This window comes from Pseudochaenichthys georgianus, chromosome 1 (genome assembly GCF_902827115.2).
Source record: "Pseudochaenichthys georgianus chromosome 1, fPseGeo1.2, whole genome shotgun sequence".
Lineage (NCBI taxonomy): Eukaryota > Metazoa > Chordata > Actinopteri > Perciformes > Channichthyidae > Pseudochaenichthys > Pseudochaenichthys georgianus.
The window spans coordinates 31,529,396-31,552,505 of NC_047503.1; the positions used below are offsets into that span (position 1 = coordinate 31,529,396).

The window sequence follows — 23,110 nt, forward strand, 5'->3', positions numbered from 1 at the left end:
CGCTACGAGGTGTTTTGGCAGATGTGTGGCCTGACCACCTCACCAAAGAAAAACATTTAAAGAACTAAGCCTACAAATAAAAGCACTGTATATTATCAGTCGATCCTAACTTTATTATGGATTTCTACTAGAGCCCAGTTCTGAGCCACACCCATGGTGTAACAACATTATGGAGCAATCTGAAATGGATGGGCAGGATGTGAGGTGAATATTGCAGCTTGTTCAGCTCTTTGATATGATGATTAGTGCCATTAGTGCCAAGTTCAAAGAAGGAGCCGAAACCTGTTTACTGACATAGTTGTGGTTGTGGTGCACCATTGTTTCAGTTATGCATTGTTTCAAACAGCTGTAAAACATCTTTAAATATAAAAACAGCGTACTAAATGTAGGTTTTAGTTGAATAAACCGTGAAACTTTGGGGGGAGTTTTGGGTGTCCCTCGTGGATTGGAAAGGTTGACAGGCTGCTGATGAAATATCTGCCACGATCCTGTACAGAGCAGGAATGGAGACGTGACTCACACACTCTCACTCTTCATTGAGAATGTGTTCACTGACGAATGCCATGTTGATGCTTTCTGGGTAGCCTTCATTCCTTCCTTCTCTCAGAGAGCATTAGATTTCTCTTTTACCAAAAGCTTTTTATTCGAAATATCTCCATTCTTTCTCCCCATCTGAGCTTTGTTGGAGAAAACAACAGTTTATGTCAGATGTCTTTATCCCATTCACTCTTTCTTCTCTCTGTGAGTTCCAATAGTCTTTGTATGTCTTCCTCCTTTTCATTGATTTCTATTGTGGTGCCTGCAGCTGCAGCTCAAAACAGCATTCAGCTTGCAGCTTTTGTGGGCTTGTACCATAGGGAAGTGGACACTGTGTTAAACTACAAAAGCAGAAACTTTTATCAATCTGAAAGAATCAGTTTTATTCAGGCATACTTCCAACTATCTAGATCTCTGGGAACAGAAAACCCTTTTGTGAAAAAGGAAAATGACTATTCAACTCAAAGTTACTGCTACTTTTACTTTTACTTTTTTCTTAGGAGTACTTCCTTCAGCACTATAAATCTACAACAACCACTCTTTGACCTCAGTTTTTTTAAACAATTAAGTTTCTCCCAAAGGACCAGGTGGCCCCGTGCCACACTGTGTTCCCCTATTTTTTCCTCCTTTATTCAAGAAAAAATATACATGTACATCGAACATTATATACACACAACACATTGACTTCTGGGATACATAAAATAGTTGCAAAATGGAATACAAAAATATAAAGAAATAAAGAAAGAGATAGTGATGACCAAAAGGTAACATTTAAAGTACAAATATTTATCAAATACTCATTTGGTTTTGCTTGCCTTCTTATTTTTTGTGATTCTTGGTAAAAATGTGTATGGCTTGAGTCAGTAAATGTCTTCTTGTGAATGCGGGAGCCCCACCACACTTTTTCATTATTTGTTTAAAGAAAATATATATGTACATCATACATTATTTACACACAAAACATTGACATACATATTTTTTTAATTATAAGGAAATAAAGAAAGAGATATAAAGAAAATAGTGATAAAAACCAAATGTAACATTTCAAGTAAAATATTTATAAAATGCTGATTTTGTTTTGATTGCTTTCTAATTTGTAATATTTGTAATAAAAGTGAAAATGTGCAAAATAAGGTTTTGACGTGACAACGTTGACGTCATTCCTGTTTTGCATAATCACCAATCTCGCGTTGTTGATTGGACCGCCCGCGGGATTTAATCTGCTCTCCCCGCCCCGAGTCATCCTGCCGCTGCTCAAACGTGGAGAAAAGGACACGGAGAGGGACGCTTGGCTCCTGACTGCGCGGGGTTATTGTTAGTCGCGAAATGTACGGCTCTGTCGACATATATATTTAGTGCATTTCAACCTCAGAGCTGGACCGAAAGGCTGGGACTGTTTGTTTCTTCTTCAACGACAGAGCCGGCGGTAGGAAGGTACGTTGAATTCATCACGTTGTAACGTTTATTCAAGTTACGCAGAAACCCCTTCTCGTTTCTTTGTGCTATTTTAATCCCTAAAATACTTCCAGAATGACTGTTATGCTAAGCGAAACTCGTGCTCTTTTTATGGCATGCATTTTAAATTAACCACACACTATTTGTTTTGAAGCCAAACGCCCTGTTTGTGATGATGGATGGTAACGTTAGCTTGGCTCGCGTCGGTTAGGCGGTGGTTTCTTGCTCTCAAAACGCTATTTATTGAAGTGTACAGTGGTGACAAGTCTCAGCTGGTACGGTTGTTAGTTGTATCGGGTTTAATGTATTGACTGTGCCCCTCAGCAAGCTGCAACCACCGTGCACCGCTATTGTTCTGTGTGGCTAAACGGGGCCTTTGGCTAAACCTGGGAGAATTCAGCGTGTTTGGTCACAGAGACAATTGGTATTATTAAAGCTCCACTTGATGCTTGGAAAAAAAACAACAACCAGAAGCTCTCATGACAATGGTTCAAAAAGTGGGGTCCAGGGACCACCTACAGGGCTCCTTGACGAGGTTTGATAGTGTTGGACACATGGGAGTTTGAAGTATCCCATGTGTCTTGAACTGGTGTTAAAACTAGTAAATGCACTGAATTGTCAAAAGGTTGTCATGTTGACATTCCGTTTGTTTGACATCAAGAAGGTTATGTCTTGTGTAAAAGTGAATGCTCAAATGTATCAATCGCATGTCATACACCACGGATTTTTTTTTTTATTGTATGGATATGAAAATGTAATATTGAAGTAGATTGCACCCAGTGCTTCCTGTCTGCACACCTAAATCCCTTTTTGTGTTCCAAGATAAGCATCATCTCTGTTTTCATGTGCACCCCTGCACGTGGAGTGATGGCTTTCACGATTTGGCAGCATAACACGAGAAAAGGAAGGAATATCGGATGGCATCGTCTGCAGATTTCAGTGATGGAGAGATGCAGTTTATCTTCCAGGTTTTGGCTCGGGGTCTGCATTAAATAAGCAGAGTGTTTTGGGCTGGGTGTGGTGGGCAGAGTTTGGGAAGGGGAGCAGGAGATTCAGGAGATTGTAGTATCTTGAACACCATCAGGTTACTACTGTCGGGGTGTGTGTGTGTTGCTGAGGAGTGTGTCACCTGGCTGGGTGTGAATAATGGTGTTCTTTCCCTCACACCTTTTTGCACCCACTGGCTCAACTCCAATAGCTTATTTAAGGGTCACTGATGCTGTGTTTGCCTGCATTTGAAGGACTCAATTGTTGTGTTGTTGGTTATCCCACAATTATGTTATTGCCATCAGGTATTTGCACTTATCATCAGTAACTGGTTCCAGTCAGCCATCATGTGCTTAATCTTTTCACATCTTGAATTATTTTTGCCTTTCCAACCCTTGTGTTTTGTTGAGACTGGCCAAACTTCCTTAAATATTTGGAGCCCTAACAGACGAGATGTGCAACAATAATAATACAATACATGTTCACTGCTTAGGTTGTGTTATGGTGTGTATGGGCTATGCATAAACAAGTGTATGTTCCTTTTGGTTGCCCATAACAAGTAATTTATAGTGTGTTGCATGACTGTTTTTTTAGGTCACATAGACCCCAGAGAGGTCCAACTTCCTGTTAGATTTGTTATGGGATTTAGAAGAGGAAGTGCAGTAGAAGGGCTGAACCAATATAACATATCAAGTATATTAGCATCTGTTGTGATAAGTTAATCAGCTGTTGTCTTCAAGACCCCACAGAGATTGCCTAGAGGCAGAATTATTGAACACAAACCGGTTCGGCCTGCCCTTCAGGTTTGGTGAAAATACCCAACACACTTGCCAGATCTGGCCTTTGTAGTGGAACACAGCCAGTGTTTTTAATCTGCACACTGCTGTCAACACCCCTGCTTCCTTTTCCTATTCATAAAGGCCAAGGCAACAATAAGAGGGCCTCAAAATAGATATGTCATTTAGCTGCATCCTATAACCTTGAACCAGTTTCAATGGATCGGATATGGGGGTTAAAAAAGAAACCACAAGCGTTATTCAAAGACATGTCAAACTTCAACATCCTGAATTGCCGTACAAAAGCTTAATGATTTACAACATTTAGCAGGATGTGTGACAAGGAATTAGGTTTCATAGTGATGAGGTTGTATTTGCCCAATCACAAAGGTTTATTATTTGATCTGATTGTGCACTGGGTGGCTTTAGTTCGTTGTATATTATCTCTTCTACTTAAGCCAACTTGAAAGTGCCTGCTTTTATGACTGAGGTGGGCCTGTCATTCACAATGGGGGGGGGGGGGGGGCTGCAGTTGTTTATTTCAGGCATGAAAGAAAAGCAAGTGGTTGACTTGGGGACATTTGTTGTAGTGTTTTAAAACGCAACGGATTGGGAATCAAAGATAACCCCATAAATGCTTTATTCTAAACTACATGAATTTTTCTCACGCTTGTAAAGCTGTCGGATTTCAACAACCTTAGCCTTCTTGCCAACATGTTGATTGGTATCTGAGATGACAGGCCTGTGAACAACTAGCCTCGCTGTCTGTAATGTCAGCTTCACCCTGTTGCATGTTGGGATATGCTGTTGGATTATTACATCTAGGAGCTGATGATTTGGGCTTTTAACTCAGTTTAGCATGGGTTCGTGTGCAGCTGTGAGATGTTAGTGGTTATGGATGCAAGCATCGCAAAACGGCATAAAATGTGTAACTTGCCAAGATGATAATCAAATGTCTTGTTTAGTCTGACAATTAGCCCAAATCCAAAGGATAATCAATGTAATATAACGTAACATGAGGAATAGCAGTATATCTTCACATTTAAGAACCTGGAGCCGTCCAATGTTTGGTATTTTTCCAACAAATAATGCCCCATAAAAAAAATCTCCTAATCAGAAGTTTTGTGGCGTATGACCAACCACAAAAAGGCCCAGATAATTCCAATGCAATATTATTATAGGACTAAGACAACACGACAATATTCACATTTTGGAAAGCTGGAACCAGAAAAGGTTAGCCATGTAATCTTTACCAAGGGATATTGTGCTTCTTTTTTTTTGCGAGTCCCTTGTCTTAGAACTCACCCCAACATGAGGGCAGCTGGTTGGGAAGCACAGGGAATTTGCATCTTTTACAGCCCGTCTCAGTCCCTGGCCCACACCCAGGGAAATTCAATCCAAGCTCCTGCCTGCTTTACTGCATCTGTTTAGGATGACATTCTGGATTCAACTGTATTTCATCATGCGCCATCAGTTTGTGTTGCTTCTGGCTGTTCAGCGGTGGGATGGTGAGACAGGGTGGTGTTTTTACTCGTCTCTGTGGTTTGGAGAGGCTGGCACTCTCCTGCGCATTAGGATAAAGCGGTGGACGCTGGCGCTGCAATTTTAGGCCCTCTGTCTGTCTGGGGCTGAAGGTAGGCTCAGTGCACTGTAATTATTGAAAGAGTTATTCAGCACTTTCCGAGTCTGTTTGGTAGCCATGAATGCCATTCCAAAACGTTCTGCTGTGCCAACATAAAGCTTTTCTTTAATCAATGATTCACTGCGTGCATTTGCATTAATGTTCTCTGCTACATTTTGCAGCATTGTTTTAGGTTATATTTGCAGCAAAGGGGGGGCAGAACTGTAGATAATGGGAACGTGTGCGAGTTCCTGTATAAAAGCAGAAGGGGCATACGTAGTAGTAACCTTTCCCCATTTGCTTTGTGTAGCTGCTATCTCCAATGACTCGGCAGTATCTTTTGATCAAGTTAGTTATTGATCCATGTCTGTCTGAGGTGAATCAGCATGCACAGCAACTATAAAGGCGTGTTTGTTTATGTTAACAGGCTCGGCATATCCTGTTCTCATCTTTGCTCTGCCTCTTGATATGCGAGAGAGACGCCATCGTCTGTTTCAGTAATGGGCTTGTGTGTGCGTGTATACTGTGTGTGTGGTTTGGGCAGTTCAGGGGTTTGGCTGTCAGAGGCAGGCGAGGTGTGGGATCACTGTCCATCTGACCTCAGCTCACCCCGCCAGTCAGAGGCAGGGTGACTGATCCGCCCCCCGGGCTCTCAGCATTATATTGACTGCCTGCCTGTCTATATACAGTTGGCTGATGCACAAGAGAGGAGTGGCTGGCGGGCTTTGATACGGCAAAGCTGATGAGGATTCTATTCTGCCAGCCACCCTGGCCTGAACTGAATATCTCTGTCTAGGTCTTTTTACTTTTATGCTGATTCAAGATACTGAAAATGTCATACTTTCAAAATGAAATGAGGTGAATAAAAGGCAGTGCTCTCTTTTACTTGTATTAGTTAGTTGACATGGTACCGCAACAGGAATGGAGAAAGAGATACCAACATGGGACAAAGGTCCTCTTCAAGAACAGCTGGTATGAGTTTTGTACTGATATGTCTGGGTTCCATCTATTTTATAGCCATGGCTTCGTGCCTTACCTTTTTTTATTCTCCATCTATTTCTAGAAATGCTTCTGCAGCCTTTTAACTTGAGCTGCAGTGAGTCCATCAACATACAATAACTGTTTGGTTGAGAAAGTGGCAGAACATTTGGAAATATTCTACTTTTTTTATAAATAATATTTAAAGACAGCACCGTGGACTTTGAGGTACAATTTTTTTTTTTTAAACGATTTTCTTATATTATTGACTGAAATGTTTTAGAAAATAATCTTTGGATTCAACTACTTGTGCAGTAAGACATTCGTGAATTAAGGTCCTTAAATGTCTAGTTTGACAGATCAAAACCCAAAGATATAAAAGTTGATGCAGAGATTAGCAGTAACTCTGTATTTTGGAAGCAGAACACTTCATTTTCTTACATTTTGAAAATTGCCTTAACCATGAAGTGATTATTAAAGAGTTTATATTCATTGTTGACTAATCCTTAGAATTTGAATGTATCATCCACCCTAACCTCTTTCCCTCTGCTTTGATACCCGGGGTTGTTTTGGGTAAAGTTGCCCTGGCCTAGGGTTGCAAAATTCCGGGAATTTTCAAAGATGGAAACTTTCCATGGGAATAAACGGGAATTTTGTAAATTGAAGTTTTTCTCTTCATAGGGAACTTAAATATAGTTGGGAAAATATATTTGAGCATAATCTTGACTAAAAAAAAACGGCTGCCATTCAAGTACACTTGAATTTCCATGCCATAGCACACTGCTTACTGCATGGCTATTGAGACCACCCCCTACAGGCACTGTGCATTCCTCCATCACATGCACAGATGATTTCTAGAAGACTGGATCACACTTTTGAGCCCAAAGCACAAGACAAATAAAGCCACACATTTGAGCCTGTTGACTACACAAAGTGAAGTAAGTTTTGATATTATGGCGGTTTTTAAATTACAAATATCACATACAAATGTATTCATCGTGTTTCTCAAAGTTTTTCATACCAAGGACCACTTAACCAATAAAAAAACACTCGCGGACCACATAACTCCCCAAATATCCAAAAACACATAGTTTTTCTAGAACAGATTACAAATCGCCTGAAAATGGTACAAACAAGTGGCAACATGTGTGACGAAGGTGTTTCGCTGGGCTATATAATGCAATCGAAATTTTCGCTCGCTCGCTCACGGAGATATTCCCGCGAGAGTGCGGAAAACTTAAATTAATTTATTTCAAATATGGAATATTTCCAAAATTCCCCAGCTTAACTTTCCATGGAAATTTACTGGAAATGTTCTGCCCCTTTGCAACCCTACCTGGGCCAGCTGCTCCCTTGTCCCGTTGCAGCAGATAATCCACTCAAAACCTGCCCCCACCCTTGTAGGCACCATGCTTGACAGGGGGTTACATGGTGCACAGTATTGCAGACAATAGGACTCGGCTGCACACCCTCCCCCCTCATAGTACCCTAATATTATGCACGGAAATACTTATTATGATCATGGTTGTTTTTAACAGATTTGATCACGCAGACGCTTCCCTCCCCAGTAGATGATGCTTTTCTTTTACTGCACCCCCTCACTGTCAGCCTATCATGCTGGCAGCAGGGTCTGGCCGAGTGCGTTTTGAAACCCCTGCCACCTTCTAACAGATTGTAACCTATTTCCCTGCAGCAGCCTTCAGAGCCCTCACTGCCAGTAGCCTCTAGCCCACTGCCTTAGAGGCTAGCTGGCTTAGTCCATTTAACTTGTAGCCACATTTAACCACCTGCTCCTAATGGCCTTATTGAGTAGCTTACAGTCACTTAGCACATGTTATCGTCCCGTATGGAATTGATTAGAATAAGCCCCGTGCTTAACGTCAAGCCCAACCCATCCCCTCCCCCCTCTTTTGACGAAAGTGTTTTTCTTCTTCACAAGGCATTGGCTTTTTTCAAAGCTGATGTCAGAATTGTTGCCCTTTTATTTTTTTACAGTGTGCAGTGAAATGTTTTTTATACAGCTCTGCAATTTTGATGGCACTTTAATTTCATCTTAACTTGAAGGTACAGTTAAAGACTATAATAAAACATTATATTAATATAGCGCTTTTTCCAGTGCTCAAAGATGCATATCTCTTGCCTTTTTACTATTATGTCCCATGCTTGTAGGGATGTGGAACATTGTGGTGATCGTTGTCCTACGCCCTATACTTCGGATAAGTAACTGCTCAGTAAGGGAATGACAGACACTTTGGACAACACGTGAGATTACTCAGAGCAAGCAGTCTTGGCCTGAACACATGGTGAAGTAGGGCTTGTCAACACCTCCTCCACACTGTCTTGTTATTTGGACAAAAAAGGGAGTTGTTTTGTAAAATCAGGGTTTAATGTGTTTCTTTCTTTCTATAACGAGGTTCATGGAGTGCCTTTCTTCTTGATGATTTTCTGAAAGTGTTGAGTGTTTTTGTTTTTTTTGTTCACCACCCACTGCTGCTCAAATCAGTTTATTGTTAAAGTGCTTTGGTGATGCTTTTTTAAGGTAGCATGAAAGCATCCTGTATCAGAAATGATAATGTTGTCGTACTTCCTTTCGAGCGATGCGTCCTTATCGCATCACCCCTTTTTGTATCAGAACAAAAGCCAATGATCCACCAAACAATATTGCAAAGCTTGTTAAATCTGTGTAATGAATCAGAATTATTACATTTATGTTGTCTATAGTTTTGGCCCGTAGTTATTCTTAAAAATTGTAGTTTGTTTAAATATTGATTTCTTGAGATGGACAGTTCTTTGTGCAGCTGTGCCATTAGTTAAAAGCTCATTCTCCCTCCTCCTCCTTGTCTGCCGTATAATGTTACCTTGTCTTATTGTTCCTACACAAGATGGATTTGATGACGCATTGTTGAGAGACTGTAAGAATGAATTTGCGCCTCTTCTTTGGATATGATCCCTTCAGTGCCCCACAAGTAATGAGTTTGTTTGGCTCTGTGTTTTCTCGCCTGTCGGGCGGTCTGCTGAGGAATGTATCTCGTGATTAATGGCTGCTGTAATGTTGACAGTCATCTCCAGTCTCTCTTTTCAGCCATGTGTTGTCACTAGCACAACAGGTGGAGTGATGTCAGGTTTAATGTTCTGGACAGCTGATACTTTTATGGCTTATTCCACCGTTCATAACAATGCACATGTCTGAGATGTATATACAGAGATATGACATAAGTTAACCCTAGCAGATGCAGTACTCAAACCATACAAATAATTTGCTCGGATGAGTAAAACGTCTTTAATACCAAACGGCAGATTCAGTTTGTTTGTCATATGACTTCTAGATAACCTATGAACTTCCATTTACACACATCTGTGAAACTAATAATCCACTGGCTGTGTTGCACACAGATAGTAGCTGACATCCTTCATTAGCTTTGTTTATTGGTTGTTTCTAACTTGGAGCAACTCTCAGCATCATGTTGGAGTGCTGTGCTGGAGAGAAGACGGCTCTAAGACACCCTGAGCTTTAAGCACGAAGTTACTTCCATCGCTCACTTTCCGTGCCATGATGGCAAGCTGCATCACTATTTAATGCGTTAATCCAAACAAGGTCTAAACCGCAGCCTATCTGTTACAGAAGCTCTGCATCATTCCCTGACTGAGTTCGGAATGAAAATATATTGTCTTTAATCCTGTATTATATTGTTTTCTTGAAAATAGGCATTGAGCTGTTTTTATATTTGAAGATCTTAATCATTTTTAAGCAAACTGTCATTTAATTTATGTAAACATTTACTATACCTAACCTTTTAGAGACTTAAGCAGATTTGAATCCTTTTGAGCTAAATGAGTGCAATCAGATAACTGTCTGGTGAAGATACTTACTGAATACAATGGCCCAGCTGTTTCTTGTGATTAAGATAAAACATGAAATGTTTGCCTTTCTTATTGGTTATCATAGATTCATAAAACTGCATTATCATAGTTCTTTGGAGCACGCAGTGCATTCTTGTTTAGCACTGCCTGCTTTGAATGATGCATTCCTGTCCTTAACTGACTTCATTAAACCTGGATGAGTCACACAGTAATACTGCTATGAGCCAATGTGCATAGTCACCCTTATTCAAGAGAGGAACACGGTAAAAACATGGCCTTGTTTTTGAAGTACCATCCAAGGGCACATGATGGATGTCTGTCAGAGCGAGGGAGAGCTGCAGAGATGGAGGAAACTCTTTAGCACTTTGTTGTAGGGCTGCATAATCACACATTCTTGGCTCTGTTGCACTCTGCCTTTCCTGTCAGCATGCTTTGAGACACATCTGTGCGTGTTCCAAAAGCAGATTGAATTTCTCTTTTGTCACTCGGTGTGTGTGTGTGTGTGTGTGTGTGAACTAAACACTTGGTAACACAGCGCCGCTGCCTTGTATGGTTAGAGGAATGGGAGGCTGCGTGTGTGTGTAAAGGACTGCTGCCTGATTCCTCATACCACTTTTAACTTAAATTGGTTTTAGGAGACTTGTAAAGTTTAATGGTTTGTGGAGTGGTGGTGGTAGAAGACGGGAATCAGAGTTTAGTTTCCCTGCATCTGATCAACTGTTCCAAGACTGAAGCTTGAGCCCTGAGTAAGGAAAGTCCCTTCCTTTCCAAAACACCGCCACAGTGTTGCGTACATGTCCAGAAAACACACATACTAAGCAAATGCAGATGGGCTTCATAGCTCCTTTGTAGTCATTTTTCATATTCCTTGCATACAATATCTGCCAAACACTCCCTGTCCCCATGGTAAAGTTCACCAGACCATCCTTGTTTGTTTAAAATGTCTAAAGGTGGGGCTCTTAAGGAACGCTGAGATGATGAATAAAGTGTGGTATTGGAAGTGGCGGGCTGCTGGATTCCAAGGTTTCTTTTTTTGTCTGCATGTACATTTGTGCAAATGGCCTTTTCACATGATGCACACTTTCATCCTACACATGCTTTGCTCATACTTCTTAAACACTGCCCCATCTTATTTACACACAACACGCAACACACACACACACATTCATTAGACCCTATGACCCTTTCACTCCCTACTCTTACACACTGACACACACGTCCAGCTGTCACTGTAGCCCTGAGGAGTCTTGAGGAAGTCAGCAGAGCTGGAATGTGGATGGGTCAGATGTGCGCTTGATACCGCTGCTGCTTTCAGGCATTCACTTTCTGCCATTAATCCTCTTGGAGCAGCAGATGCTGCATGACTCGGGTCTTAAAGTAGAAACTCAACATCAGGCAACTGAAGAGGCTAAGTTAGATGGCTGCATCTAAAGAATGTGTTGTCATCAGATAATCAGAAAATAATTCCTTGATGGACGATTCATCGTTTTGATTAATAGATCCTCAAAGTATCATGATTACAATATTTACTGTTATAGTTGTTTGCATGGGTTGAATATGGTTTAAAAATGAATTGCAAGTCATATAAAAAAAAAAATTCTAAAGCACAATCTATGGGTTGCGCAATTTAAATGCTTTTTTTATTTTACATGGGAATATGTTTTTTAAATTACCAATACATTTGTGTTCAAACTTTTGGTGGTAATCTAAAGTGATTCTGATTCAGCTGCAACACTGGAGGGCACAATAAGGAAAATGATAACTTAAGATGGCTGATTGTTCCTAGATTTCCCTCACTACTTTTTTGACACGTTTTGACATGCAATCAATCTTTTACAGTTGTAATGTGTAATATCTCTTTGCTGTTTTACAACACTATGTCTGTGGTAAATCTACAGATGACATTAAGCATCAGTATCCACAGCCCCCCCCCCCACCACCACCTCCAGCAGTCTGCTCAATGCATTCCAAGCCCCTGCCATCCTCTCACAGCGAAATCCCCCTCTGCTTGTATGGTATTAAAAATGACCCATTTTGTCAGGCACCACTTGTAATGTCTGGACGAGTACAGCCAGACTAAGAGATGGGGAAGGGCAGATGTAATTAAACCGCCTCAAGACAGAGGTCAGGAGTTGGATTGTAATGATAACAAAGACCATACATCTTTATTACAACAAGTGGAATGTAAGTGGCATCTATGTATTTTCTGTGTCTCGACAGACCCCCTCTAACAAGCTTACAAAGTGATGGCTGCGTTTATACACTTCTCCCGCCTGGACTCAACTGCTGCAGCCTTTTCACCCTTTGGTTCTTTGTCTGCATCAACACAATACTTGCAACACATTGTTATTGTCTCAAGGGGTATTAGGCTAATTGCCATCTTATCCATGTGGCACTAGATAGAGAGCTTGCTGTAGCCTGAATATGGTTTAAATCTTCATTGAACTAGGATTTATTATGCAAATTAGAACCCAGAGAATGGCACAATAGAGATTTTTAATCAAAATGCACGAGGCTCTTCATCTTGACCAATAATGTGTTTGTTAAGTTTTTAACATTGAACAGGAGTGCTCTGATTTAACATGTTCTCAGCTAGGTGTGAAACACTTGGGGCATCCCAAAATGCTGGATATTATTCATTAAACAGTAAGTGTGGTCTGATAGAACACAAGCACCAGCTCTGCAGAGCAGTCTGACTCTAATTTAGTAAAACATCCCTTATCTGTGGGTGCGTGTGGATGGGATTTTAATGATCCATTTACTTGCCCTCGGTGCTGCGTCACACGGTGTCAGCTGGTTAGACATGATGCCTTTACTTGCCCAGAAGGGGGTCATCACATGAGATGTGATGCTATCTGCTAAGCCCCTGGTATTGGTAGCTGGACTGGCAAACCATGTTAGGCTCTTCAGTGTCGGTCAAATTCCGTTTGGATCATATCCTGCTTAAATAATAAACTGGCTTTTATTGACAAGGTGTCCCTTCGAGTTTCTGGAAAAAGAAAATCTGACTTGATGTAAACATTTTACGCGAATGTACCAACTCATTAAGATTGAAATCTAGCAGGACATGTGAGGAGCCACATCCCTAACCTTTTCGATGTTCCCAATTTGCTAATACCTTCCCGTTAATATGAATGGAGTGATGGCATGGGATTTAATATGTGCAACACTGTCCCAAAAGCTCTGAACATTATCTAATTGACTCAAAGCTTCACATTGTGTGTTGGTAGAGAGGTTACTGTGCTTGACTCGGCTTCCTTTCTGTGTGAGATTCGTATACAGAGACCGGAGTACAACAGAAGAGAGCAGCAGGAAACCATTCTAGACTTGCACCAAGTGGTAACTTTTCCATGGCTGCACGAAAGGGAAGGAAAGTTTGAGTTTAGGGGGATTTCAGTTACTGTGTGTGTGGAGTCAGGAGGTGCGTTCAGTGCTTATCGGCAATAATTCTTTCTCAAGTGGTCAATACATGCACTTCTCTTTTGATTGATGAGTCATTATAGTTACCCACTGTACCTAGAGTTAAACGTACAGAGACCTCTTTACCTCAAACATAAGTGAAAGAGTATCAAGATTTTTTTGGATCTGGGAAAGGGGCCACAGTATTGCGTTGCCTCATATGTTAATGTTTAACTAGCGGTGAAACAAACGTTCTGACCTTTGGACTTCTTTAAAAGAATGCATTCTAAAATGTCTTTGGGAAATGCTTTGTTGGAGATGAATAAAACGGATCCTTTTTCCTTGAGGCAATTTGTGTATAGACTCACTGAGGCTGTATAAATGCACTAGTATCATGTCTGTGGAAAAGGTTAATCATTGGATATTTTTCCAAGATGTTTTTAGTCATCTACCTAATGGCTTGAAAATATAACGTATCGTCTACGGCCATGACTTTCTATTCGTTTGCTCTGTTATGGCTGACTCGGCTTTCTCTCTGAATTGCTGTCATGGTTTTTTCAGTATCATGACTTGCCATTCTTGCATGGTATGAAAAACCTATTCTCTTTTACTCTCACTTCCTTTTGTTCTGGTCCATTACTCTGTCATGTTCTATTATTTATTTTCTCTTTAACTATCCCACTCACTCTGTTTTGATTTCCTCCTCAATCCATCTCTTACGCCTCTGTTTCTTTGCCATTCAGAGCTTTTACTGGCTAGACCATATGTGTAGCCATTTCCTGGAAGCAGATCTTTTGGCAGTGGGAGGAGGGGAGGAAAAAGTGGCTATAGGGAAGAAGAGAGGTAATCAGGTGGGGGAGAAGCTTCTGTGGTCAGAGGTTAAGGAAAGTAGTGGATGAGGTAATTGAGGGGGAAATAAACTCAAAATGAATCTGGGAAGAGCTCTGTCCGGCAAGACACAGGTTGACTGAAGTTAATGAGTTCAGGTCCTATATATGCATCTACTCGCTCTAAATCTTGCCATCAGTTTTCTCTAATCTACAATAACTTCAATTTTTCTTTAGTACTGTCAATTAAGGAATCTCCAAGCACATAAAACTTGGTGAAGCGAGCACAGCCCGATGTGACGGTTACAAACTGCATCTGCTTAACGGGGAGAGAAACAATGGCTGACCAGTGGGCCATTTAGTGCTCTGCCTCCTCCCTCCCCTCACCCTCTGTGGGCTGTGTGTCATGTCAGGAGCCCCCTCTTGGTTTTCAGCGGTCCAAACCACAGTTTTTTCCTTTTTTAATTCAAGATGCTGGAAGCCATTAGGAGCAGTCATCAGTTTCTTTTTCTGCCCCATAAATGTGCAGCTTAACAATCCAGTTCCTTGTATTGTGGTATTTTGATACGGATTCCTCTTTTTATTTATTAACCTCACGCATTGTGATGCATTATGACGGTGGTAGTTCTCTTAGATGTGCAGCATAGTCACTTTAGAGTGTTTTGTCTCGCTGCTCACTTCCTGTTTTTAAACTCTCCCAACTCCTTGGAGGCCCTTAGCCATACATGGCACTTCCTTTGGCTGACAGTAATATGTTTATTATTTGAATGTATGAGTGAACATGGTTGTGATATGTCTTGTTTTTCTTCAACAGGATATCTCAGTGTGAGAGAAAGTGACCAATCTGGGCCCCTGGACTTTGTAAGCAGCAACCCCAGCGGCCACACCTTTTTTTTTTTTAGGAGGCGGGAAAATGAAACCGGATGGGGATACCATGGAGCCCACGGAGCCCACTGAAGATGCAGCAGTAGCAGAGCCCTCCTCATTGCAGGACAACACAACCGAGGAAGCCCCATCGCAACCAGAGGAAGCGGCCATTGATGTAGCCCCTGAGACCATCCCCAAGGGCAATGGCAAGCCAGTGGCAGCAGACTCCAAAGTCAAACCAAAATGTGTTTCAACCAAAACACAGCCCGCAGCCAAATCTGCAGGACCCTCTGGATCAAGGCCGGGCACTTCCTCGCACCGCACTGTGAACGACGTCAAGTCCTCTGCGAATGTCTCTGCAGCTGCAGCCAAGAAAACGGCAACTACAACAAAAGCAGCATCAGCAGCGGGGGGCGGACCTAAACGACCTGTGGGGGCAGCAGCTTCCTCCACGATCAAGACCCTATCTAGAACCCCAGACAAGAAGCCTGTAGGACCAGCTAGGACTACCTCCGCTGCTGCGTCCACAGCAACAAATGTCACCAAACCAACCACCGTGAATGGCGTTCCTAAGAAGAGACCAGTAGCTGAGACTGCAGCGAGACCCAAGACCACAGGTTAGTCTGACTGACATACGGACAACTGAAATCAAATGAATAATACTTGTCTCGCATGCCTCCACGGCGAATGAAGAATCCAAAAATTAATGAAAGGCTTGATGGCTGCATTTATTAACTCTCACAAAACTCATTAAAAAAAACTTTTTAACATTATAATACTTCGCAATTAACATTACTGGCAAGGGTGAGACTCTTTTACTAGAGTTCCTCAATCATTTGGTCAGCTTATTGAGTTTCTTTTCAAGAAGTCAAGGTAACACTAGGTGATTTATTGATATACAAAAGATCATTCCTGGGGGTGTAGTATTCTTTACAAATATTTTCTACAGCTTTTTTGGCTTTCGCTGCAAACTCATTTTGTGTTCCATGTTTTTTGTAGCTCCTGCCAGCAGAGCGGCGGCCTTCACTGCCTCAAAACCCAGCACTTCAACCACGTCAAAAGCTGTTGGTGCAACAACAAAACCAGTCGCCTCTGTAGTTTCAAAGACAACAAGGTATACAGTTTTTATTATAAACAGGCAGCAAGTGTGATGAAGTGTAATTACGGCCAATGGTACCTCCTAAGAGCGCGGACATTAGAATAAAGTTATGCGGTTGGGAACTTATATTTACTTACAATAACACTTCCCCTCTCTTTCTTCACGCTCTGCAATGTTTCAGTCATTCACACTTATCTTTCCCCTCCTATGAGATCTACACTTTTTAATCCCCTACAAACTGGATGAGAGGGCGACTTTGTCTATGGTGATGCCCTGAAAGAGAGCAGCGCAGAACTATGTCCATTGTGGTCTTTGGGCCGTTATTGAGTCAGATTACGCTTCATGAGTGTGAGTCATGTTAGCAGAAATAACCTGAGACAGAGGGCCTTAAGAGAGGCAGCGATACTGAAGAACTACCGCTTTGTCCCAAACAGACCCCCTGGCAGAAAGCAGCCCCACCTCCCCAGGGTAGGGTCCTATTGACTGGACTAATAATCCCTCATACTGAGCTGCTGGTGTGGAAAGAGAGGGCTGTAGTTGGACTAAACTTTCTCTAAGTGCTCCTATCAAATGACCATTTCTCGCTGTCATAGGTTTTCATTGTTGGCCCGGTTCATTAAGCGCAATTTGGACAATAAAGCTCTTGTTAGTAAAGACTTTCAACTTGATAAAATATAAGATATTATTATCTCGTGGTTTCTTCAAATGTTTTTTTTAAATTGTGATTACAAGTTTTGAATTAGATTATTGTGATAGGCATTTGAGTAAATTAAGTCATCTGTCTCTGTGGATAGAGCATCAGATGTATTATACAGGACTCAACGTCTTTCCACAGGATGTTGTGTTCCGCACTGAGGCTTGATTAGATTATCACTCCTTGTCTTCCCTCTTAATGATCTCTAATCAAATAAAGAATCAACGTGCTGCGCCATTCAGTTTTCTGAAGAAGCACTGGTTCATGATGCTCTTTTGCTGTTAGAAATTAAATATCTGCCTTTTTTATGTAAGATGGCAGCAATTTTTTTATATTGAAGACGTATTAGTCCCAATTTCCTATCTTGTACAGGACAATGCTTTTTATCTTTATCCTTTTTTCCCACTTCTATTATCTTATAATATTAAATGCTGATCCATCCTTCCAATATTTAAAGGGGACCTATCATGAAAAATGCACTTTTGTACGTCTTTTATCCAAGTGTCAGAAAACACAACCCTCTCTCTTTTCCTCCATACCCAAATCTCTAAAAACGGATCTGATACAGATTTGAAATTGTTCTGACGTCAGAAACAAGGAGCTCCGCCTATATAGGAAACTCTCCACCTATCAGGGGAATGAGAGGTTACGTGGCATGGCAACATCATGGTAACATGCCGCTCGTCAGCTGCAGCTCATTTGCCACAGAATCAGCCCTTGTGAAGACAGGGCTGGAAAAGAGCAAATGGAGCGAAATGAGGCATGGCTAAAATGCATGATCTGTTTGGTATTTGAAAAAAAAACTTCACGGACATGTTTTATATAGGTATGGCCCTACAATATATTATTCAAATATAGCATGATAGGTCCACTTTAAGTAATACTGATACCAGTATGGGAAACACCTTGACCTTAACTGCTGGATAGGGAATCACCAAGTATACAAATCTATGCACTGATCGTATATCATGTTATCATATCCTTTCCGAGCTCATTTACGGTACGATGGAACATTAACAACACGTCTCTCTCAATACCCAATCAATACATCCTGCCCGAGCGGTACCACAAGTACAATTCCCAACGGAGATGAGAAAAAAGCGAAATGCCTCCCTCGTTAGCTACAATCAAACTGGATAATGTTTTAGTTTATTTGATTTTATTCTACTAATTCATCCAAAAAACAAAAAAAAGTATAATTCATACACACAGATGAACAAAATTAGTAGAAGCCATTGCCACTGAAGAATGTCAATGGCAAATTCAAGTTTTACAAAGAGTTGAACCTGAGCCAAGCCTTAAAACAATGATGGAAGACGTAAGGCAGCCTCTGAATACTCAGTAGCGCCATTTCATGTGTTGGAGTCTGATTACAGTAGCACAACATCCCGGTGAGACCGGTTCCATCAACGTGACATGGCACTCGCCTCTCAGCTTGAGACACAGAAAAGACTACAGGGGAACAGCAGCAGTGTCTGCCCTTGTGACAGATGAGGCACGTTGCATTTCGTGCCACCTGCATGTGAAGTCAGTGGCGTGTCCAATCCCTTGTGTAGCAACAGTAGTAGTGGTGTGCTTTGCAGTCGGTGTTGGTGTTCGTGCTGGCTCACTGGCAGTAACACCAACGGACCTTATGTCAGCTCAAGCAGCGACTTGCATTAGTCATGACACAGACAGCGGTAGCACTAACCATCTAGAGAAGTGCATGCAACAGAATGGAATGGAGTTAAAGGATTTACCAAACGACCGTAAAAGATTATTGAGCTGCAACCAGGGATGTTGCTATACTAGATATCAAGTCACCAATACCAGTGATATTCCATGATCCACAATTCAACACTACATTGAAAAAACAAACAAGACATAAACCAACTACTACAACGTGCACTCCTTTTTAAAGTTACAGTTTGCATGCGTTTGTAAGGAATTTAAATGTTATAATTCCTTTTCAGCCATTTAATTTTGCTCAATTTGTTTAACTGTAATTATTCAATTTTATCTCAATTTGAATAGATTACATTTGAACACCTCAGCTGTCATCCTGCCAATCTCTACATAGATGTGTGTTGCATTATCATGGAGAAAATAGGCTGTGGTGTAAACTGCACCACAAAAATATTTTGTTTGGTCCCCGGCACAATGGGAGGCCATTGGTCTTGAGCCCCCAGGTACCTGCAGTACTACGGCAAAAATAGTACCTTCACGTTTTAAGACCTGTGGCCTTGACGTAGTACAGAAGGAGTGTTTTTTTTATGACCAGCTTCCACAGAGGTACTGCACAACCTATAATTGTACTTTTTACAGCCTTCTTTCTAATTCAAGCCCAAACTAATTGCTTCTCAAATTGCTGAAACGCCAATCATTGCTGCCCCAACTGGCACACAGGAACAATCCTTAACTTTTTAAAAGTCCATTATCTGCAAGTTAAAATTCTTTCATGGAAATCTATTGAGGTAAACGATAAAGAAACGCTACATGCCACTGAAATTCGAGCAGCACACACTGCCTGTGGCCAACATAAAGCCTTCCTCATTAAGTATTAATATTCATTGGCCTACCGGGAGGAATGTACAAAACCATAATTGTTTTTTGTGATGGGCAAATAGGATCTTGTGTTTAGGTATAAACTCCAGGAAATAGGATGTGTACCAATGTATTGGGGGGGGGAGAAAGATAAGATTTGATAAATTGAAATGGGAGTAAAATGTTGCTGTATGCTGTGATGTGGCAGAGCTGTTTCAGCTGTGGGTTGATTTGTGTTCCTTTGAGTTTAACATGCAGGTGCACACCCAGAATCCATCTGAATGACATGGATGTGTTTTTTCTTTTCTTTTACAATTTCATTAGCAGTAGAATCTCCATGTCCTTTTCCCTCCCTCTCACAGATAACATCCCCCATCCCACGCCAAACTACCCTCAGGTCAGGAGGATGTTTCTGTCTCAGTGGTCGATTTGAACCCTTAATAACTGGAGTAGATGCCAAATGTTGTAGAATCTGGCACCTGCTTTGCTCTCCTCTCCTCCAGTGGTGGGTTATGATGTCCTTGCGCTGACTGAGCAATCAGTCTTTGTCCTCCCCACCCCCTCTCTCTATCTCCTCTCCCTTATCCATTTTCTCTCCCTGCCGTCTGTGCATGTACAGTGCTGGGCATGTGGCCAAGATCTCCTCCAGCCCTTCTTACAACCCTACTTCCATCGAGCTGTCCCCATATTTCTTGCTCCATCATTTAGCTGCACACTGAGCATGTACATTTCAGGGTGTTGTTGTGTATCCTGAGAAGCAAAGTGGTGTTGATAAACAATTTGTAAAATGATATGTTCAATGGTTCCTGATTAGGAATGGGAATACTTTGTGGTCTCTCAGAAACGGAGTGTTCCATGGTTATTGAAAACTGAATGTAAAGAATTGCTATGGCCTTGGCTCGTTGTTGCTCAACACACTTTCTTTGCACTTTTATTGTCAGTTTTCTCCCTCTCTCATCTCCCCTTAATCCTATCCAGCCCAGTGGAGTTACTGTCATTTCTCCCCGACTTGGTGCAGAGCTGGATTACTGTCCTAACAGAAGAGGCCCATGGCATCCATCACAGTGACAGCGGGTGCCCAGGGCCTCATAAAAGCCAACAGTGTCCACCATACTTTTGCTAGGCTGCAGACTTTCATTACAGCTTTTCACTGAGCCGATTCAGGCCTCTACTCTGAATTGTCAAGGAGATAACTGTAGGCCCACACTAACCCTGGGAATGTGAGCTCCTCTCGGTAAGGAGTAAAGCAGCTGATTTTGGACGGTGTACAAGCCAAACAAGGTATTGTTAGCGGCTCCATTTCAATTTGTTTTTTTGGAGGGGGCCCTTGAAGTGGTGAAGGGGGGGGGGGGGAGAAAGGGTCAAGAACAGAAAAATGAATACTAAGACTGGATTTTTCTTTTGTAGGATGGGCTTACTGTGCAGGAATAAAAGTGTTTCTCCTGCTCAAGCCCTCTTATTGGTCCCTTTGTGGCTTGATTAAAACTGAATATTTGTTATCTACCAAAGCAAAATGTCAAGGTAATCCATCCTCCTAGCTTTTTCTTGTTTTATAAATGAAGAGCGATGAGGGAGTCATGAATGGATTGGGTAGGTGTGGCTTCAACAAAAGCCCCTAGCTCATGTTTACTCTTTGGCCAAACCGATGTAGCAGCTGCTCAGTATGGGTGTTTTTTTGCATCCGCCATAAACATTTGTGATTTTTGTCTGTAAAAACAAGAGGATCAGTGACTCGTCCCTTTGCTGACCTTGGTCCTTAAGAGCACCCTGTGTTTGGTCATTAACTTGTAGATGGCTGTGGAGTGCCTCTAATCCTCCCTTTGGGCTGTGATTTGTATTGATTTGAACCCTCTGTTGGCAGGAAGTATAATCCATACTAAAACACCAACAACAGAACCACCCACGCACAGGCTTTACTGGGTTTGTCTGTCTCTTCTGGATCAAACCGTTTCATGAGTTACTACTCGTCATAACACAATGGATGGGGTTATTGTGTCTCCGTGCCCCCCCCCCTTACCCTCCTTATTCCCATCCCTTAACTCTTATCTTACTTTCTGTGTCTCGGTCTAATTTCATCCTTCAGTATCACTCACTCTTCCCGAGGAGAAATGCATTCATTCAATCATCTCTTTAATTTCTGCTGTCAATTCCTATTTTGCTTGCATCCAGGAGGAGATATGAAAAAAGGCCTCATTTACTGCACCTTTTTGACCTTGCCTACGATTTTTATTTTTCTGCTCAAAAGTTCAGACTTGTGGCCTTTTTGCCGTTTAACAGCATGTATTTATTTGTTTATTTTCTTTCTGTTTATCATTACCCAACATTTACAGATTTCATCTCAGAGTTTTGGCTACACTTCACATTACCCTAACTTCTGTCTAAGGGCATCCAATTACAATTCTGCAATGAGTCTTTGTCTGTCCAGTGGACGTCTGATCCTCGAGACACAAATGGTCATGGTAATGGTTATTGTAATGTGGGAGCGGCATCTGTGTGCAGGCATGCTATGCTGCTCTGCTTGAAGTCTTCAAAGTCGGCGCTCATGTTGGCAAACCAAGTCCAACAGAAGACATTGTTGTAATTGCTAGTGGGGTCAGAGTTTTTAAAGAGATTACATTTTCGAGCTTTTGATTGTTGTAAAAGTTCATCGATGTTGTACAAATGATGTACAGTACTGAGGTTTTGAATTGTTTCTTTGCACACCAGGGTTAAAGTGTAGAGATGAATACCAGAACCGCCTGCAGCTGACTACTCGCTCGTTTAACCGGCTGACTTTGTTTGTAGGTTAGCCAATGCAGCAAGTTCTCGGAGCCTGACGAGACGAATGTTTTGTGTGGAGATTTTACAGAGCCCAGAATAGCACAACATAAGCAATATTCAAACCTCTATGTAGGTTACAGCTCCTCATATCACTGCACTTTTTGGTCACGCAGTTTCTCTTTCACTGATCAAATGGAGGTCTGGTTTCTTTTTCAGGACCTGGAAGACTTTGAACTTACTGATTCAAGACCTAGTTGCCTGTTTGACACGTATAAAAATGTTAAGTAGGATTTGAAGTTGCCCACAGTGTGTCTGCGCCAATGGAAGGACACACTTCAAAATCTTCCTGTTGAGCAGAGAAGCATAATTGAAGCCGAGAAAATGGGGAAAGGAATGTTTGGCCCTGGTTGTAGTCATTGAGTGGATAATGCAGTGTCACATAAGAGCTCCTTCTTAGACCAGGAGCTTAAAGCAGGAATGGTTTTAAGGCAGTTTTCTTCCCTCCTGACCTGCTCTAGATGTCCTTAGCTATTATCTTCACCTCTTCTTTTCCTCCTCTTCCTCCTTGTTATTTTGCCGTTTATGCAATCACTCATCACACAGCATTTCCCCCCTCTCTGATCTGTTACTTTCGCTGCCCCAGTTCTCATCTCCTACCTCTGCATTACCGATTTCCTTTGTCATTTGCTCCAATTCAAGTTTTCCATATTTCATTGTTTCCCTGTA

General features: G+C 41.6%; 1 protein-coding gene across 1 annotated transcript in view; it reads left to right on the top strand.

Moving 5' to 3' along the window:
* The first annotated feature begins 1,778 nt into the window (after nucleotides 1-1,778).
* Nucleotides 1,779-23,110, top strand: part of prr36a (proline rich 36a) — a 34,199-nt gene continuing 12,867 nt past the window's right edge. The window contains exons 1-3 of the mRNA XM_034083360.2: nucleotides 1,779-1,971; nucleotides 15,256-15,925; nucleotides 16,308-16,422. Of these exons, the coding sequence (XP_033939251.1) occupies nucleotides 15,355-15,925; nucleotides 16,308-16,422 (686 nt within the window). The 5' untranslated portion in view covers nucleotides 1,779-1,971; nucleotides 15,256-15,354. The remainder of the gene's footprint in view (nucleotides 1,972-15,255; nucleotides 15,926-16,307; nucleotides 16,423-23,110) is intronic.